Source organism: Cervus canadensis, chromosome 10, assembly GCF_019320065.1.
Source record: "Cervus canadensis isolate Bull #8, Minnesota chromosome 10, ASM1932006v1, whole genome shotgun sequence".
Lineage (NCBI taxonomy): Eukaryota > Metazoa > Chordata > Mammalia > Artiodactyla > Cervidae > Cervus > Cervus canadensis.
Window position 1 is genome coordinate 64,459,003 of NC_057395.1, and position 20,290 is coordinate 64,479,292.

General features: G+C 51.5%; 1 protein-coding gene and 1 non-coding gene across 2 annotated transcripts; one reads left to right on the top strand and one right to left on the bottom strand.

Annotated features, from left to right (window-relative positions):
* The first annotated feature begins 485 nt into the window (after nt 1-485).
* MYL9 (myosin light chain 9) lies at nt 486-8,634 on the top strand. The gene is made up of 4 exons (XM_043478705.1): nt 486-643; nt 3,687-3,896; nt 6,686-6,847; nt 7,834-8,634. Exons 2-4 carry the CDS (start codon nt 3,713-3,715, stop codon nt 8,004-8,006), a joined length of 519 nt encoding a protein of 172 aa, XP_043334640.1. The 5' UTR covers nt 486-643; nt 3,687-3,712; the 3' UTR covers nt 8,007-8,634.
* Nucleotides 8,635-11,581: 2,947 nt separating this feature from the next.
* TRNAG-UCC lies at nt 11,582-11,654 on the bottom strand. Its single transcript has one exon. It is a non-coding gene; the product is annotated as a tRNA-Gly (tRNA).
* Between the last annotated feature and the right edge of the window lie 8,636 nt (nt 11,655-20,290).

Genomic DNA, 20,290 nt, shown 5'->3' on the forward strand with positions numbered 1-20,290 from the left:
ATCCCAGCTCTTGCTGGCTTCCCAGGGCCTCCGTGGGTCTTTCTGGCCACTGTCTCACCACCACCCTCCCCTTTTGCAGGTGAGGACACCCAGGGCACTTGGAGAGTGACTTGGCCCAAGGCCGCCCCCACCCCCCCACCCCGCGGGACCTGCGAGTACAGCAGATCCACTCTGACACGGCTCTTCTCTGGGAGTGGAAAAAAGCCCTACTTGGCCTGGTGGAAAGCAGCTTTCCCCCGGGAACAGGCCGGGCGCGGGCTCTGGGGAAATGGTGGGGGTGGGGTCTGAGGTCCGGAGGCCTCGCTAGAGAGGAAGGACCAGCCCAAACAGACCCCCTTCCCCGGGTTGTCCAGGCCCCCCACTCGCCCCCGTCACCTCCCCCGGCCCACCATGGGGAAGGCCTTCACAGCCTGGGGGGTTCACCCGGGAACACCCCACCTCCCTGGCCCGTGGGTCGCGGCCAAATAAGGCCGGGCTGCCGCGGCCCCGCCCCTGCCCGCCGCCGCACATTCTTCTGCCTTGTAAGGCCCGGCGCCTCGCCCCGCCCCGCGCCCCCACCCCCGGGCCCAGACCCCACCGACGGCCCGACGGCCCCGGCTCCGCAGCCGCTCCGCGCACCGCGCCAGCACCTTCTCCGCACCAGGTGGGAGCCCCGCGGCCCGGGGGGGTCTGGAGAGGGCGGTGTGACGGCCGCGGCTGGGACTTGGGGACGCGAGGCGGGTGGCGGGGGTCGCAGGATCTCTGGGCTGGGACAGATCGTGGGGCTGGGGCTGCGAGGTTGCTCCGTCTTACGGGGATTCGGGAGGCGGCTGGGCAGTAGGGAGGCTGGACAGGCTCTGGGAAGCAGTGGGCCTGCAGCGAGGGAAGACTGTCCAGGCCCTGCCCCTTCGCTGTGAAGTTAGAGATGCCGACCCCGGGAGGGGCTTGGGATCGCTGGCGTTCCCTGCTCTAGAGGACCCATCTGTGTCACAGACGGGAAACAGCCCTGCCAGGCTCCAGGGGAGCATCCCTGACCCCTCCCCTATCTCCTGGGGCAGGAAAGAGGGATGGAGACTGGGGTAACTTGTCTCCGCCATCACACAAACGCTGAGTGCCATCCCCAGGGCTTCCCTGCTGAGTCCGCTGCCCCCCTAGGCCTGCTGGGTGGGGAAGCTTGGCCAAGGGCCACAGGGCTCATCCCCTGTACCCCCTGGCCTGACAAGGCCCTGGGCTGCAGGAAGTGGTCCCCGCTCCTCCCCAGCCCTGCAGCTTCTCTGGCTACTTCAGGAAAGAGTCAGATAACCCCCCTTCAAGGGAGGCGAGTTTACCAACAAGGCAGCTGGCATTGCCAGCCACAGAGACCCTGACGTAATGGGGAACACAGGCTGTGTCTTTGCTGTTACAGTGGGGTTTCCGGGATCAGAAGTGGGGAGGTGGCACCTAGCTGTAGCAGGCCAAGGACCAGTTATATCTGATCCCTGGTGTCTAGGACCCCCAGGAGGAGGAGGCAGCGATGGCTCCAGGTCTTAAGAGCTCAGCCTGGCTCTGACCCCAGTTCCTCAATCAAGCCTACAAATTGCCTCTGGTCACAACAGCGCCCCTCAACTGCCATCGGCCCACCAGGAGAGGCCATCTGCCACCCCCAGACCTAAGCCTAGCCCAGGGCTCCCAGCTTCCAGTTGAACTCTCTCCCTCTTATGGGCACACCAGTTCTTTTAATTGCACAGTGAGGGCACCCCATTTTCCCCACCCTGCTCCCCAAGATTGCTGGGATGGGCAAACTGTGAAGTTCAGCGCTCCAAGCCCTGTCACAGCCCCTCAAGAGAAGAGGGTGGGGATGGGGCGGCCACGGAGACAGGGAAGCCAAGGCAGAATCAGAGCAGTGGGTGAGCTCTTGGCCACTCCTGCCACGTCTGCCCTAGAACTGTACAGATGGGGGTGGCGTGACTGATGGGGACCATGACAGTCTCTGCTGGGTGCGGTGGACTTCTCCTCAGCTGACTGCTGTGGGCATCATGAGTTAAAGTTCCCAGAGAACACCCGGCCCGGGGAAGAACTGGGCGCCTCAAAGCACTCACACAGGAGAGGGTGGCACCCCCTGCCGACGGCACTGTCCCACCCCCACCCTTTCCCAAAAGGGAAAGGCTTTTGTCTACCCACCTTGAACCACACAAGAAGCATTGAGGGCCAGGTGTGTGGGTCCAGGGGGACAGTCTATAACTATAGGCAGTTGCGCCTGTGGGGAGAGGCTGGGGCTGGCCAGTGTCCCAGCTCAGGGTTTAAGATCTCAAAGGCCAAAGATCCAGAATGGCTTGAACAAGGTCATGGGATAAAGGCCTGGAAGATAGATGGAGGAGCACTTAAGGCTTCTTGCAGATCCTCAACCACGAGACTCAGGACAGAGGAAAGAGGGGCAGCAGCCCTGGGGCCCCAAACTGCCCCAGAAGCACAGTCCCCAGAAGCTATGAGAAGAGTTCAGGGAAAGAGCCCCTTGTTGCCTCAGTTTCCCCATCTGTACAGTGGGGTCAGTAGACTGGCTGCAGCTGCCTTCAAAGTCATTCATTAAACAAGCGTCTCTGAGTGTCACCATGGGCTTAGGTATAATTCAGGGTGCTTACACCAGCCCTGACTGATTGTGATGGAGAGAGACCTTTAAGTGCTTGCTGTCAAAGCCAGAGTGGGGGAACTGCTCCCCAAGGGCTGTCTGAAGAACTGGGCTCGAGAAAGAAGGGTGTTCCAGGGGGAGAACCAAGAAGGAAAGTCTGGGGGTACCTGGGAGCAGCCAGAGGTCCAGCTGGGCAGGATCACAGCTGCAAGAGGGATGACAGGGCCAGCCAGAGAGCAGCGTAGGAGAGGCTCAGAGGGCCTCCTTCCGTGCCAGGCCTCATGGGAGAGGGGTTTGGCAGGAACCCTCAAGGGCTTCACAGTGAAGTACTGGGGTCTGCGTGCAATGGGTGAGACTGGCTGGAGGTTTGGAGGCCAGGCCTAAACAAAGGTGACAGGAAGCTGGGGTGCTCAGTCTGGGGGAGCTTTATGCTTCTATAAGCACTGAAGAGGGAGAACAAAGCAGGACCCAAATCAGGTCTGCCCCCCCCCCCCCAAGGGGATGGTCACGTGGGGACAGGTGGGGGGAAGGGAGGCTGCCCGGAGCGCTGGCCTTCCAGAACCTCCAGAGGAGGAGGAGGAGGAGAGGAGGAGGAATGTCAGGAATGCAGGGCTGACCCAGCTCCTTCCTGCTGCTGGGGGCAGGGAGCCTCGGAGCCTCTCCCAAGGCTGCCCACCTTGTCACTGGGAGAGAGATGGATGGTGTGAATGCTCTTGAGGATTAAGGGAGATAAAGCACGGAAATGGTTGGCACCGAACCCAATCCTAAGTGTCTACCCAAACCATGACAGCAGAAATAGCTTCCTCTGTGCCGGGCACCATGCCAGGGGCTTTTCGGGCACAAGTCAATGGATCCCTTTGGCTGGGCACTCCTATCCCATTCCAGATGAGGAAACACTTCGGAGAGGTAGAGGAAGTTGTTTCAGATCATGCCACAGGGCCAAAACTGGCTGCTTCTGTGATGAGCCAGGTGGCAGGAGCCCCCAGCCTATAGGAGCACAAAGGCCAGGCCCAGGCGCCAACAGCCGAGTGGGGTGGGGGTAGGCCAGAAACTTCTCTGGCCCAGGATCACTGGCTCTCCCATCTGCACCCTCTGCCTACAGGAAAGCCCCACACGCCTGCAGCCAAGATGTCCAGTAAACGGGCCAAGGCCAAGACCACCAAGAAGCGGCCACAGAGGGCCACGTCCAATGTGTTCGCGATGTTTGACCAGTCCCAGATCCAGGAGTTTAAGGAGGCCTTCAACATGATCGACCAGAACCGAGACGGCTTCATCGACAAGGAGGACCTGCATGACATGCTGGCCTCGATGGGTGAGCAGAGGCGGGGCCGGGGGGCTGAGCGGGCCCACGAGGGCTGCAGCTGGAGCAGGCGGTGGGGCGACCCATCCCTCAGGGAACACTTCCCGTGCACTGACCAAGGCGCCCACCCTGGAGAGGAGCTGCCACCTCTTTATTAATTTAACAGACAGGGAAACTGAGGCATAGAGTAGTTCGGCACTGGACTTGAACCCAGACAGGCCCACTCCTGCCTCAGGCAGACCTGTGGTTTCAACTGCCTGGAACCACTTCACTGAAGGAAAAGGATCAGCAGCTACAAAACTGCACAGACTTTCCATTGTACAGATGGGGAAACTGAGGCCTAGAGCGGAGGCCAGGGCACCTCCTTGCTCCCTCAGAGGTCACCTGTGTCAGACTCTGAGAGGCGGACTCCAGTGACTTCCCCAGACTCAGAATCTCAGAGCTGAAAGGCCTCAGGAATCTAGCGCCTTGCACCATTGCCCAGATGGGGAAACTGAAGCCCAGAGGCCAGGCTTCCAGACGCCAGCCCACCAGACACCAGGGTGGTCTGCCTCCACATCCTTCCTCGTGCCCTGGCCACAGAAAACCCCCCTCAGTCCCAGTCCCTGGCGCCCCCTTCATCCAGGTGAAAGCGTCTGGGTCAGACCCTGGCCGGGGGTGGGGTGGTCTCAGGTAGCAGAGGAGGCAGCCTATGGCAGTCAGGCCGGAGTCGGTCCCTGGCACCGCCCCTCACTGGGCAGCCCCACTCTGGCCCGTGGCCTGTGTGTGCATCCCAGGGGGTCTGGTGAGAGGAGCAAACGACCTCGCGTGACCAGGAGGGCGGACCCTGGACACTGTCCCCATCCTCAGCGCCACACCTCTCCCAGCATCAGGGCAGACTCACTGGAGGCTCCTCCCTGGGAAGGTCAGGGGCCCGAAGGAAGACTGAGGCCTGGGCAGGAGAGGAGCTGTGTGTCCTGCTGTCACGGCTCTTCAGGCACCAGCCATCCCACAGGGACACGGCCGAGTGTGGTGCTCAGAGGAGACAGGGAGACAGAGACTCCCGGGCTTCCCAGGTGGCGCAGTGGCCCAGAATCCTCCTGCCAATGCAGGAGACGCAGGTTCGGCCCCTGAGTCAGGAAGATCCCCTGGAGTAGGAAATGACAACCCGCGCCAGTATTTTCTTGCCTCATGGACAGAGGAGCCTGGTGGGCTACAGTCCCTAGGATCGCAAAGAGTCAGATGCAACTAAGCAACTGAGCACACACACCTGGGCTCTCAACCCCAGAGACTACACTGTACGTCTACCCAGAAAAACCCCACTCCTGTTTGTAGCTCAAGTCAGTGGGTCCACAGGTCAGTCAGGGCCTCTGGTTAAGAACATCACCCTCTGGGAATTCCCCGGCAGTCCAGTGGTTAGGACTCCGCGCTTCCCCTGCAAGGAGCCTGAGTTTGATCCCTGATAGGGGAACTAAGATCTTGTGGGTCATGTGGCACAACCGAAAACAAGAATCAGGACCATCATCCTCAGGTTTAAAAACAAGAGCAGCAAAGAATAGCTTCCCTGGTGGCTCAGACAGTAAAAACAACAGCAGCAAACAATAAAACAGTAATAGCAAGTGGCAGCTCCGCAGGTGTTATCGTAAATCTCAAAGGTAGATGTGATTATCATTCTCACTTTATAAAAGGAAACAGAGGCTCAGAGAGGTTAAGTAATCTGCCCGAGGTCACACAGCTACAAAGTGGCAGAGCTGGGATTTGAACCCAGCAGCTGATTTGAGTCCATAGGGCCGTGCCAGTCACTGTCCTGTGCATTTTACAGCCATTGCCTTCCTCATCTTCGCAGTTCTCCTCAGGGACTGGGGAAGCAGGCACGGAGCTGGGATTCAGACCTTAGCCTGTGTGCTATCAAAGCTCACTGGTTTAACTACTTTCAAAACTGTGCCTGGGGCCTGGGGTCCGGCTGCCTGGCTTCAAATGCTGGCTCCACTCCTCGCTTGCTGTGTGACCGAGGACAAGGCACCTCACCTCAGAGCCTCAGGTCCCACATTGGTGAGGGGGTAAGAAGGCTGGGGTGGTGACGCTTAAGCCATAAGGCACACGGAGTGCCAAAGGCAGGAGGCAATCCGCAGACGGGGGCTCTTACGCCTCAGACAGCGTGACCCACAGCGGACATCCAGACCCCAGACCCGAGGAGGAAACTGGAGGAGGCCACCAGGGGAGTGGGCGGTGATTATGAGTGGGACGGAGCAGTCAGAGCCGGTGGTCCCAGAGAGAGGCTGTACAGTTTACAGTGGCTCAGAGGTTAAAGCGTCTGCCTGCAATGTGGGAGACCTGGGTTCGATCCCTGGGTCAGGAAGATACCCTGGAGAAGGAAATGGCAACCCACTCCAGTGTTCTTACCTGAAGAATCCCATGGACGCAGGAGCCTGGTAGGCTACAGTCCACGGGGTCGCAAAGAGTTGGACACGACTGAGCGACTTCACTTTCAAGTTAACTAGTCAGCTCCAGTTTACTAACACTAGGGCTTCCCTGGCGGCTCAGATGGTACTTGCAATGCAGGACACATGGGTCCGATCTCTGCGTGGGGAAGATCCCCTGGAGAAGGGCATGGCTATTCACTCCAGTATTCTTGCCTGGAAAATTCCATGGACAGAGGAGCCAGGTGGGCTACAGTCCATGGGGTCGCAGAGTTGGACATGACTGAGTGACTACCCTTTCACGCTTTTCAACCGTTTACTAAACGTACTGTCTCCTGTCTATGGGGCTACGCAGGGAGGGGGCGGGAGGTGAGCGCAGGCACGGACGGCCCTTCCCCACAGGGAAGAACCCCACGGACGAGTACCTGGAAGGCATGATGAGCGAGGCCCCGGGGCCCATCAACTTCACCATGTTCCTCACCATGTTCGGGGAGAAGCTGAACGGCACAGACCCCGAGGACGTGATCCGCAACGCCTTCGCCTGCTTCGACGAGGAGGCCTCAGGTCAGTCAGCAGCCTCGGGGCAGAGGCCTGGATGGGGCTGGGGTCACGCACCTCGCCCGGGCACCCCGCGTATGCAAGTGGCACCTGGCTGTGCCGGCACCTCAAGGCCCCCCTCTGCCCCCAAAGGGCAGGACAGAGATCACCTGTCCACCTATTTCTGCCACCAGAACGATAAAAGCTGCTTCCTTGTTTTTCCCCCTCCAAAGGCTAAACTGAAACAGCCCACATCCCCCATGCCTTCCCACTTCTTAGCTCTCCTACTGGCCCAATGCACTGGCTTCTGCTTTTGACCCTTCCAGAAACCAAACCATTTCAGGCCGGCGGGCCAAAAGGTTATAGAAACCAGCCCCACCCTCAGGTTCTCCACAGGGCTTCTCAGCCACCCTGGCTCTCTCCCAGGGACGCCGCCGGCAGTAGCTGCTTCAGTGGTTTCTCAGGGGCCAGAGGCGCACCACAGGCCTAAGCACGTTCAGAACCTTTTCCTGACTGTGTCACAGCTCCCTAACTAGGTTGGCATGTTTTCCTCCCCATTTTCCAGATCAAACAGGCAAAGAAAGGTTGAGTAACTTGCCCAAGGTCACACAGCTAGAAAGAAGAGTAGATGAGCATTCAGACGCAGGCAGTGGTGCTCTGGGGCCCAGGTTCTTCAAGCAGCACAGTCAGCACCCCCACAGCCCCAGGCAGGGCACCCCAACCCTCAGCCCCAGGCAGGGCACCCCCACCCTCACAGCCCCAGGCAGGGCACCCCCACCCTCACAGCCCCAGGGCCCCCCACCCACCCCCACAGAAACACCTCGCAGACAGCCCCACTGCAGAACTGTTCCCACTGGGCCCTGGTGACCTCGAACTGAACAGACACCAAGGCTGTGTCTTTCCCCGGCCCCCCACCCTCCAGGTCTGCGAGTCCTGGTGGGGGCCCCGGGTAGGGGGTGTGAGGTATGCCTCAAGGCCCTGGCCCTGCGCCGCCCCCCCTGCCCCCCACCCAGGTTTCATCCATGAGGACCACCTTCGGGAGCTGCTCACCACCATGGGCGACCGCTTCACAGATGAGGAGGTAGACGAGATGTACCGAGAGGCGCCCATTGATAAGAAAGGCAACTTCAACTACGTGGAGTTCACCCGCATCCTCAAACACGGCGCCAAGGACAAGGACGACTAGACCATCCCAGCGCCCCCCCGCCCAGGCCCCTGTCCCAGCCACCTGCTCCCACGTACACCATCTGCACCGGCTACGAGCCCAGAGCCCCCTCTCAGAGGACTCTCCCTCTGAGGGGCCGGGGGCCCAGCTCCGAGTGAAGGAAACAGGCTGAGCACCGTACCAGGCCAGGGGCATAGCCAACGGGAGGCCGGTGACCCTCCGAGGAAACCCCATCTTCTTGGGAGCTGGGCCAGGGGGTTGGACCGGGAGGCCCCGAGGGGAGGCTCCTAGGAGAGCCCCGGCCTCGGCTGTTGCCTGCCCGCTTCCGGCTGCTCCCCACAGGAAGGGCCCTGTGTCCTGGTCTGGGACACCATGCCACTTGCACCCCCCCTGCAAGCCCTTCCCCAGCCACTGCCACAAACACACGAATTTCACCGAGGTCCCCTCTCAGAGGACAGGGTGCCACTCCCCTCCCTTCCACCCTGCCCGGCCATGAGAACACACCCCACCCACCGGGAGTGTGCTCCGGAAGATGCAAGAGGGCGGACATTCGTCTCGGGGAGGCAGAGCCTCTAATAGAAGGTGGAACACTGCTTTGGGTGTGTATGTCTGTGGTTGGGGTGAAATAAAGGCGCCCTGAGGCCCCAAACACCTCCCTCCCTCTCCTTCCCCGGTGGCTGCCCCTCCACCCCCGGACCCCCAGCCCAGGGAAGGCTCAGCTGAGACCAGACCAGTGAGGGGGAGCAGGCAGGTCCTGAGGGGAAAAGCTCTCCTGGGAGGGAGCGGGCAGGACCCACCACAGCAAATCCCAGTGGGGCTTCTGGGGCTCTGAGGGCAGGGGCCAAGGTCACAGCCTTCAGGACTACAGCCTGGGTCTCCAGGGTCCCCTCTGCTCCTGGGAAACCAGGTGGTCCTAGAAGAGCAGGGAGGCTTTGGGAGCCGTGAGGAGGGTTCTTCCCCTTTGCTCGGGGAAGCAGGTGAGAAAGAATGGATTCCCCGCGGGCACCTACTGGGTGTGCCCTCCGCCGCTGGAGGGTCGGTTCTGCCACGTGACCAGTGGTGCAGCAAGCCACAGCTTTTCCCATCCCGAGAGACTGGCAGGACTGGGACCCCTGTTGACAGTGGGGACTCTGATGACGCTGCCTGGAGCCTAAGGGGAAGGGAGATACTGGTTGAGTGAACAGAGTCCACAGGGACAGGGGCCGCCTGAGGTCACCCAGTGGGTCTGGGGCAGAGGGAGAGCTGGTCCCTGGCCTCTGGACCTTCCAGGGGTTCAGGCCAGGACTGGACACATCCCATCTGCACCCGGCAGCGAGTAGGTGCTAGACCCAGCTTGGGTCAAAGGTGTGAGGTCAGGGCCAAAGGAGCGCCGAGCACTAAGGGGACCCTGCACTGGCCCAGGAAGCCGAACCTCCCCCAGGCCACTGCCCCAACATCGGTGCCCAGCCCTTTCCAGCAGAAAGCCACGAAAGCCCTTCTCTTGCCTCCAAACTGAGCCCCACAAATCCCTGAGGTCAACTTTAGATGGAGCCAGCCCCAAACGAGTTCTGAATGCTCCCCAGACTCCATCCCAACCACACCATACCCTAGACTCTGACTCCAGATTGTGGGCCCTGAGCAACCCTCATCCCAATCTGATACTGAGCCTGGCTACCCACTCACTGTAACCAATTCCCGGGACTCCCAGAGCACTAGCCACGCGCGCCGGACACCAGGGTCCAGGTCTCGGCGGAGCCACCATGGTACCAAAGGCCCTCCTGAAAGAAGGCGGGGACGTGGGGTCAGGAACAAACCTCCTCCCTCCCCCTCCACCCCAGAGAGAAAGATTCACACCCAGGGGTGGCAGGATGGAGCCAGTGCAGCCTCACTGGTTTCAGAGCTGGCCAGGGGCTGAGGGAACCCAGGCGATGGGAAGAGGGAAGCATTCTATGCGTGGAAGGGCAGGACCAGGAGGAAGCTGCAGAAAGCGCTAAGGAAGAGGGTACTGCAAGGAATGGAGACAATCCTAACAGAAGTCCGGAACAGGAATGCGTGTGGCACAAACGTAGGACTCAAGAGGAAGGCGATTTTCACTCGATCATTTATTACCATCTCACAGCAGTCTTTTAGAAAAGCAGCAGCAGCTAATGTTTTATTTCAAACAGGCAACATTTAGAGGTAATAGCGAAGGACCCCAAAAGTTTCAAGGTCTGGCACAGAACTCAGAAGAGACACACATGAACGCGTATGCTTACAAAGACCAGTGGATTTAAATGATGAAGACTGAATGTTTCTGTAAGGCTAAAGAAACTGTAAGCAAAGTTAAAACCAAGTACAGAGGGGGAGAAGATATTTGCAGCATGATTAATTTTTTCTTAAAGTTAATGACACTATCCTATAAAAAGAACTTCAGTCATTCAATAAGAAAAAGGGAATTCCCTGGTTGTCCAATGGTTAGGACTCTGAGGCACTTACACTACCAGGACCAGGGTTCAATCCCGCATCAGGGAACTAAGATCCCTACAAGCCAAAAAAAAAAAAAAAGACATGTCAGTAGGAAAAAATGGGGAAATAATATGAAAAAAAAAAATCTCAGAAGAAATACAAACACTTAATAAACAGGTTTTATTTTATTGGCTGCATCTCAGTTTCCCAACCCATGTCGTCGGCAATGAAAGCAGAGTCCTAATCACTGGAATGCCAAGGAATTCCCTAAAACTCATTTTTTAATTTAAAAAAACTTCTGTTTTATACCAGACTACAGTTGACTTACAATGTTGTGTTAGTAAAACTCATTTTTTAGAAAGGGTGAATTTTTACTGTATTAAAATGAAACAACGAATTACTAACTAAAATATAAAAGAAAAAGCTGTACAGTCGAATAGACAAATTAGCAAAGTGTATAAACAGGAGACTCACAAAAAGGAATTTCAACCAACAAAAACAATCTATCAACCTCACTGGTGTTCAGAAAGCAGAAACAAGAGACCACTTTATACTCGTCAGATTGCCAATCAGGGACAGAAAATACCACCAAACACTGGCGAAGATGGAGAGGAGGGGAAATCCCCATATGCTGGCTGATGGGGACAGGCTGGTCCCCCATGCAGGATAGCATTTGCCAGCATTTGTGAACAAGTGAAGCCCCTCTGGCTCAGCAACTCCACAGCTGGAGACATCTCCCAGAGAAACCGGGGGCAAATCCAGAGGGGCAGGACACCATGTCCACTGCCCCAGCACGGATGGCAGCAGGCCCCATAACCTGTCACAGGGAGAAGGAATAAGAAATGTGACAGACGCATGCTGTGGAAGACCATGCAGCATTCCAATGCAATTAATCAACGTTCCTACATCAACACAGACATATTAAAAACAATGTCTGGGGGAGTTCCCTGGAGGCCTAGTGGTTAGGAGTTGGCCCTTTCACTGTCATGGCCCAGGTTCGATCCCTGGTTGTGGGGAGGAAAAACCAATGTGTGGGGTGGGGAAAGGAGAAACAGAATGAGTGCTAGCACCTAATAACTTAAATGTAATTTTTAAACGTGCATAAGATTTTTTTTTTTTTTTTTTTATTTATTTGACTTCATGAGGTCTTAGTTACAGCACATGGGATCTTGTTCCCTGACCAGGGTTTGAACCCGGGCCCCCTGCATTGGAAGCACAGAGTCCTAGCCACTGAACCACCCGGGAAGTCCCAAAACGTGCATAAGATTTTAAAACCAGCATAAGGGAACTTCCCTGGCAATTCACTGGTTAAGAGACTTGCCAATGCAAGGGACACGGGTTTGATCCCTGGTTTGGAAAGATTCCACATGCCGAAGGCAACTAAGCCCAAGCACAACTACTGAGCCTATGTTCTAGAGCTTTCGAGCGTAGAGCCCATGCTCTGCAACAAGAGAAGCCACCACAATGAGAAGCCAGCACACCGCAATGAAGAGTAGTCCCCACTCGCCGCAAGGAGAGAAAGTCTACACACAGCGACAAAGACCCAGCACAGCCAAAATTTTTTTTAATTAAAAAAAAATTCATCTAATTCTTCACATGCCTGCCCCCATTTTATAGATGAGGTCTAGGGGATCCAAAGTCACTGCGAAGAACCAAGGCTCAGACTAGAGGTTAAGTTGGTTAACCTATTATTACTGTATTTATTAGTTTATAAGATACAAAAGATGCACCCCAATTTTACATGGAAAGCTATGGAGAGACAATTTTGAGGTCATAGGTAATACAATGGAATAATTAAGAGGACAAAATTAGGTTGCAATCCTGGTTCTGCCATTTATTAACGGCATGAACTCGAGCATGTTAGCTATCCTCTCTAAGGCTCAGTTTCTCTACTATAAAATGGGGATAATAGGGACTTCCTTGGCAGTCTAGTGGTTAAGACTGAGCTCCCAATGCAGCAGGCGTGGGTTCTATTCCTGGTTGAGGAACTAAGATCCTGCATACCTTGCATCGCGGCCAAAAAAAAAAATGAGGATAATTATATGCACCTCATAGAGCTGTTATGAGGATTAAATAAACTTATACATAGAACATACTTATAGTTATACATAGAACAATGCCTGGTACATAGAAAGTGCTACTTTTAAGTTATTACATAAAATGAATCTTAAAATACTGTAAAATGAATCTTAAAAACACCATAAAATGAATCTCAAAATACATGCGTTGAATGTGATCTTAAAGTCCTTTTATAGAAAACACCTTTGTTACGTAAATATATTTTAGAGGATTCTAGTAGGAATTCATAAGCTCTGGAAAGGACGACAACCGTAAAAGCTAAGGAAAACAATGACATAAATAACAAGATTTACCAAATTTGCCAGTAAAGGAAACCCCCTTCCATACATACAATGGCATAAATGAGGACATCAGGGCTGCATCCAACTGAATAAAAAGCAAGCTACAATGCAGAATTATACTGAAGGAATTTCTACCTGGTACCTGCAGCAAAAGCATACATTATCAGCAAAATCTGTTAGCTGCAAAACGCAGACTTGCAGCCATGCTGTGTGTTGCTATACTTTCCCACTAGGGGTCGCCCAAGGTCACCCAGAGAGTTCCAATCCCAGCCCCTCTGCTTTCCTCCACTGCCTGCTGCCTCCTCAGAGCGGCTTCTGTTCCAAGATGCTCAAGGGACTGGTGGCCCGGGGCCCATGGAGCCCTCAGGATCTTTGAAATAAAGGAATTCTTCACCCAGGTACCCAAGAACCACCCTTTGCACCGTTTCTGTCCATCTACAATACAGACATATTACAAGGCGGCAGGGAAACTGTAAATGCATTTTTTTAGGAAGGGGAAGAAGCGGCGAAAGTCCTATGTGAGCAAATAGGATATTATCCTCATTTTGCAAGTGAGGAAATCAACTCAAAAAGGTTAAGCAACCTGTTCAAGGCCACACATCCAGGGAACTTCAGGACTAGAATTCACATCACACCCAGGTGGGTGAGAGCTTTGTCACTTGCTTACTAATCCCCACCCTCAGATCTGGAGGGGAACAGGTAAGGCGAGCGTATGAAAGAGGGGTCATGAAGCGATGTCTCTTTCCTCTGCCAAAGGCCCTCCCTGCCATCCCCCACTGGTCCAGGAAGGCTGTCGTCTTTCCCCACTGAACCATGACACTTGAGGATGGGGTCTAGGTCATTTCTTGACTCCCCATCCCGGCAGAATCCCAGAGCTATATAGTAAGTTTATTGACTCGGTCAGAACCCCTGAGCCCCACGCAGAAACGCTCATCCTCAGAGCTGCAGTGACTTGGCTTCCTCTCCTGGTCTCCGGTTCTCAGTGCCTCCTCTCGGCTTCCCAATCTCCCCTCAAACCTTGTCAGTTCTACAACCAGAATCCCATACAAGTCCCTAGACTTGTCCTACTAACTGTCAGACTGACCTGGAGCCCCTTCCTCTGACCGCTGGACTTCATGTGGACTACTGAGACAGTTCTTTGTTCTCATGTTTTAAAAAATGAAGCGTAACTTATACACAGGGCTTCCCAGATGGCGCTAGTGGTAAAGAACCCGCCTACCAATGCAGGAGATGTAAGAGACGCAGGTTTGATCCCTGGATGGGGAAGATCCCCTGGAGAAGGGAATGGCAGCCCTTTCCAGTATTCTTCCCTGGAGAATCCCATAGACAGAGGAGCCTGGTGAGCTGCAGTCCATAGGGTCGCACGGAGTCGGACACGACTGAAGTGACTTTGCATGCAAGCACAAAACGTATATATAGAAAAATGCATACACTGAAGCATACAGATCCATCAACCGCACTGAGCCTCTTAACTGGCCTTTCTGATCCTCCCTGAATGTGCCTCTCCTCCATCCACAGGGCAGTTTCCAGTTGTATTAATACATGGGACCATGTCACTGCCCTGGGAAAAACCCTCCAGCACATTCTTCCTCTGGAATGTTTCAGGACAGAGACTTACAGACACAGCATATAAGCACACCTCATTTTTGAGAAAGAAATATAAGTCAGATATAAATTCTCCCTGAAGAAAGGAATTCATGGGACTTCTCTGGTGGTCCAGGGGTAAAGAATCCATCTGCCAATGAAAGGGATATTGACTCTATATCTGATCCGGCAAGATCCCACAGGCTGCAGGGCAGCTAAGCCCGTGCCCCACAACCACTGAGGCTCACACACCCTAGAGCTTCTGTTTTGCAACAAGAGAAGCCATCACAATGAGAAGCCCGGCACCTCAAAGAGTAGCCCCGCTCACTGCAACTAGAGAAAGCCTGTGGGCAGCAACGAAGACCCAGTGCAGCCAAAAATAAAGAAATAAAAGGAATTTACTTCCACTAAAGGGAAACTGTGAGGCATAGGTTGTTGTTTAGTCGACAAGTTGTGTCCGATTCTTTGCATTCCCATGAATTGTAGCCCGCTAGGCTCGTCTGTCCATGGGATTTTCCAGGGAAGAATACTGGAGTGGGTTGCCACTTCCTTCTCCAGGGGATCTTCTCAACCCAGGGATCAAACCTGCATCTCCTGCACTGGGAGGTGGGTTCTTTACTGCTGACTACTTGGGTCTTGAAGGATTGTTTATCCAGATGCTGAGCTGTAAAATGTCCCAACTGGGATGATAAGAAAGTGAATTTACAGCCCAGTGAAAAAAGAACATAGTTTCACTGTGTATGTAAGCTACTGATCAACTAAATTTAATGTATGATTAAATTTAACCATTTATTGTTGTTGCACTTGTTTCTCTTTACTATTGCTTTGTCTGTGTCCCACGGTTGTTTTTTTTTAATTACTTATTTTTGGCTGCACTAGGTCATCATTGCTTCATGAGGGCTTTCTCTAGTTGGGGCAAGCAAGGACTACTCTCTAGGTGCTACGCACAGGCTTAGTTGCTCTGTGGCATGTGGAATCTTCCAGGACCAGGGATCGAACCCATGTCCCCTGCATTAACAGGCAGATTCTCAGTCACTGGACCACCAAGGAAGTCCTGTTTTTGTTTTAAATAAAACTTATCCATTTTAAGTGCAAAAATGAAATTAATTTTGGCAAATGTCTGTTCATTCCCCTTTTTGGCTGAGCCCTCTTAGTTCACGCAACCATTAATCCACTTTTTTATAGATTTCTTTCCTTTTCTAGAATTTTAAATGAATAGACCGTACAATACTGGCTCCTTTCACATGGCATATTTTTGAGATTCCTTTATGTTACTGCATGTACCTGTAGTTCCTTTTCAATGCTGAGTGGCATCCCACTGTAAGGATTTGTAACACAATTTATTTAGCCTTTCACCAATTGATAAATATTTGGGTTGCTTACAATTTGAGGCTACTATGAATAAGGCTGTGATGAACATTCATGTACAAGTTTTTGCGTGGACATATACTTGGCTCCCTCCCAAAAATGACAGCTTTGTGATGCTTCTTGCTATCCCATGCAAAAAATAAGTACTCTCTTGCTACTGATTTACTACAGCCTTTCCCATATGAAACACAGACACACAATGATTTGTGAAATACAGGTTAGAAAATTGTAAGAAATCGGGACTTCCCTAGTGGTGCAGTGGTTAAGAATCCACCCTGCAATGCAGGAGATACAGGTTCAATCCCTGGTTGGGGATTGAACCTGCAGCCAGGCAACTAAACCCAGATGCTGCAACTAGAGAGTCCGTGCGCCACAAGGAAAGATCCCACGTGATGCAGTGAAGATCCTGGGTACCACAACTAAGGCCAGAGGCAGCCGAATAAATAAATAAGCAAATAAATAAAAAGAAAACTGTAAGAAGTCATGTAATGTAAGAAAATGAAGATTTTTGTGTGTGTTCTTTCCCTATTTGCCAAGCATTAGGCAGAGCACGGCATAAGCATTTCATTATTTTATCTCTCATAGTAGCCTTCGGAGGAGACAGTGCTGCTATTCCCATTTCCTATATGGGAAGCTGGTCCAGGCTTTCACTGCTGAAGGTGAGGGTTCCATCCCTGATTGGGGAACTAAGATCCTGCAAGCCGTACAGCATAGCCAAAAAAAAGAATAAAGATTTCAAATAAATAACCTAACCTTCTAGAGGGAAAGAGGAGAAAATGGAACTTAAATCAAACAGGAGAAAAGAAATAAAGGTTAGAGCAGAAATTAATGAAAGAGACTAGAAAAACATTGGAGAAAATTAACAAAACCGAAAGTAGGTTCTGTGAAAAGATTGTAAAAATTGACAAACCCTCAGCTAAGCTGACCAAGACGAAAAAGGAAAAGTCACAAAATTACTAGAATCAGAAAGAGAAGGGGATTTTACTATTGACCTTACAGAAATAAAATCCTAGCTCTTCCAATGACCAGAGTGTCATCACAGGCAGGTTAGTTAAACTACCTGAGCCTCCGTTTCCTCTGCTCTTCAAAGACATCATTTTTCTGAAAGGGTTATCAAGAGTAAACGAAAGGATTTGTGTCAAGTACCTGGTCAAGCTCAATTAATCACTATCACTCCTCTAGTTGATCAGGTCACTCTTTTCCTTTCCATTAACATCAGTCCTTCAGCCTATCTGTTCGGCTGCCTCTACCTTCCAAATACATTCCAGAAGCTTCTCACCTTGTCCACCGCACCCCTGGTTAGTCCAAGTCATGACTCTCTCTCAATGACAACAGCCCAAGTGTTGCTTGCTACTCCTGCCTCCTCCCGTGGTCTGTTCTCTACACAACCACCACAGCCGTGTTTTTAACACGTAATGACGTGCACATCTCCCTTCTGATCTCAACACTCCAGTGACTTCTCATTGGGTGTGGGGGAAAAATACACACTTTTTGCCATGGTCTAGCGGGCCCTGCAAAATCTAGGCCGAAGTACCACTTTCCCCTTTGCCTGCAGGGCTCCAGCCACACTGGTCTTATTATTCTTCCAACTCACCCAGCTCATTTCTGTCTCAGGGTCTTTGCTCTGGGTATTTCCTCTGCCCACAACATCCCCCTCTCTACAGATCTAAGCGTGGCTGGGGTTTCCACTTAATTAAAGACTCCACTCACCATTACTTCTCTGTTGGTATCTACAGTAGCTCAACATCTTACTCTCTGTCTTACTATTTTTCTTCCTAGTACTTATCACTCTCTGACATTATTTATTTCCCGTCTCCCTTCACTAGAATGTAATTTCCATGAGGCAGAGGCTTTACTTTACACACTGCTTTTACCTCCAGTGCCTAGATCAGAGCCTGACATGTAGAATGTGCTAATAAAGGTCTGTTGAGGGACTTCCCTGGTGGTCCAGTGGTTAGGATTCCATGCTTCCACTGAAGGGGGCGTGGGTTCGATCCCTAGCCAGGGAACTAAGATCCCAAATGCTGCACGGTGTGGCCAAGGGAAAAAAAAAAAAAAGAATGACACTACTTTTGGAAAACAAAATAAATAACTCAAAGAACTCTTTTTCCATCCCACAAAAACTCTACTGCTTTCAAGTTTAAAAAATAAATAAATAAAAGATCTGTTGAAACAGAAGAAAAAGCTCCGGAATAGGACCCACAGACAAATGGGACTTTATATTTGGTGCAGGACAAAGGCAGCATCTCAACCCAGAGGCAGAAAGGTAGACTAGTCAACACAGGGCATTGGGACCACTGGGGAGACATTTGGGAAAAAATTATTTGAAGATGGTGGATTTATCCCAGGTATGCCACTAGACTCCCTCTTGAAACTCTACTTTCAAAATGAAGAAACCAGGAGTTCCCTGGTGGTCCAGTGGTTAGAACTCTGCACTTTCACTGCCGAGGGCATGGGTTCAATCCCTGGTCAAGGACAAGATCCTGCAAGCTGTGTGGCAAAAAAAAAAACCCAAAAGAACAACAACAGCATAACCCTACAAGAAAGAGGAGAATGGGAGAAGGGACCACACAACAAAATTGTTGGAGTAGAAAGTAAATGGGCAAAGTATTAGCAGATGGCAAAACCAAGTACGCAGTAAGAAAAGGTGAAAATTTAACCTGATTTATACCACAGAATCCCCAAAAAGACTCAGAAATTAGTGCCATCTCTAGAAGGGGGCATAAAGGTGAGGCTGGGAGGGCTGCTACAGGAGGGAAAATTCACAGAAGAAGGCTTAAAAAGCAGCTTGCTGTTTAGTCGCTCAGTCATGTCCGACTCTTTGCGACCCCATGGACTATAGCCCGAGAGGCTCCTCTGTCCATAGGATTCTCCAGGCAAGAATACTGGAGTGGGTTGCCAATTCCTTCTCCAAAGAGCAGCTTAAATATATAAAATAGTAGACTCTTAGATCACTTCCCTATATCACTCCCTGCCCACCGTGGCTGCAACCCAGACCCTGGCAGATCAGAAATTTATTTTTAGGCAGGTCAGAAATTTTTTTAGAATGTGGAAGAAGGCCCCTGGACAGGTAGCTTTAGACACAGGAGACTGAGAAGATACCAACAAGAGGAATTATACGAAACTTCGTTTACTAACTGTTGAAGACGTCCAGATCCTCAGCCCTCTTCCCCTCCTCAGCTCTGGGAACACTGCCAGTAAGATACAGAGCTCATAACACTAAATGGTGAGGTCCACCCACCCCCCGAGTCCACCCCCTCCCCCGTTTTCATCCCCCGCTTGACTCCCAGAACTCTCAGCACAACAGGGAAAAAGAAAAAATAGACTCATATCAGGGCATGTCATCAAGAAATTCCAGTTCGCTAAGGATGAGGGGACATTCTAGAAATTTCTAGAGAAGCAAAAGTAGGTCACACGCAAAGTATCAGTATTCAGAATGACTTGGGATTTCCCAACTGCAATACTGAAAGCTAAGAGACAACAGAGTGATGCCTTCAAAACCTGATGAAACTTCTGGGTATATACCCAAAAGGATTGAAAACAGGAACTCAACAGATTTCTGCACACCCATGTCGGTAGCAGCACTGTTCACAATGACCGAAAGGTGGAAACAACCCAAGCATCTGTGGATGGCTGAATGGATAAGCAAAAACATGGCAAATACACACAGCAAAATATCATTCAGCCTTAAAAAAGGAAGGCCATTCGGACATGCGCTCCAACATGGGTGAACCTCAAGGACATTGGGCTAAGTGAAATAAGTCAGACTCCAAAGGACAAATACTGTATGATTCCACTTTTAGGAGGTATCCGAGTAATCAAATTTATGGATACAAAAAGTAAAATGGTGGCTGCCAGGGGCTGGGGAAAACAGGCAATAGGGAGTTACTATTTAATGGGTGCAGCGTTTCAGTTTGAGAAGATGAAGAAGTCCTAGAAATGGCCGTACAACAATGTGGATGTACTTAATACCACGGATCCGTACACCTGAAAATGGTTAAAATGGTAAGTTTTAGCTTACACATATTCTTCCACAATAAAAAAAAATCCAAAGAAAAATTATTTCCAACCTAAATTTTTCTTATACACTCATGGGAGTGCAAATTCTGAAAATTTATCCTACAATTGTACTCTGTGAAATGACAGATGTATAAGGTTACTTACTGCAGTTTTGTTTGTGACAGTTAATACTAGAATCAACTCACATGACAATCCACAGCACAGAAGTAAGATAAAAATGGTGTATCCACACAGAAATAAGAGGTAATTGCTATGGGATTTCCCTGGTGGTCCAGTGGCTAAGACTCTGAGCTCCCAACACAGGAGGCCTGAGTTCAATCCCTGGTCAGGAAACTAGATCCCACATGCTACAACTAAGACCCAGTGCAACGAAATAAGTAAATATATATATGTGTGTGTGTGTATATATTTTTTTTAAAAAAAGAGGTAATTGCTTTTTAATTTTCTCTTCTTTTTTTTTTTTTACTTTTTTTTTATAAAAGAAGAGAAAAAAATTTAAAAAGAAAAAAAAATTAAAAAAAAAAAGAGGTAATTGCTAAAAAGAACAAG

Coding starts and splice junctions, on each gene's coding strand:
- MYL9 (XM_043478705.1), top strand. CDS start 3,713: ATGTCCAGTAAACGGGCCAAGGCCAAGACCACCAAGAAGCGGCCACAG. Junction 3,897..6,685: donor TGACATGCTGGCCTCGATGG/GTGAGCAGAGGC, acceptor CCTTCCCCACAG/GGAAGAACCCCACGGACGAG. Junction 6,848..7,833: donor CTTCGACGAGGAGGCCTCAG/GTCAGTCAGCAG, acceptor CCCCCCACCCAG/GTTTCATCCATGAGGACCAC.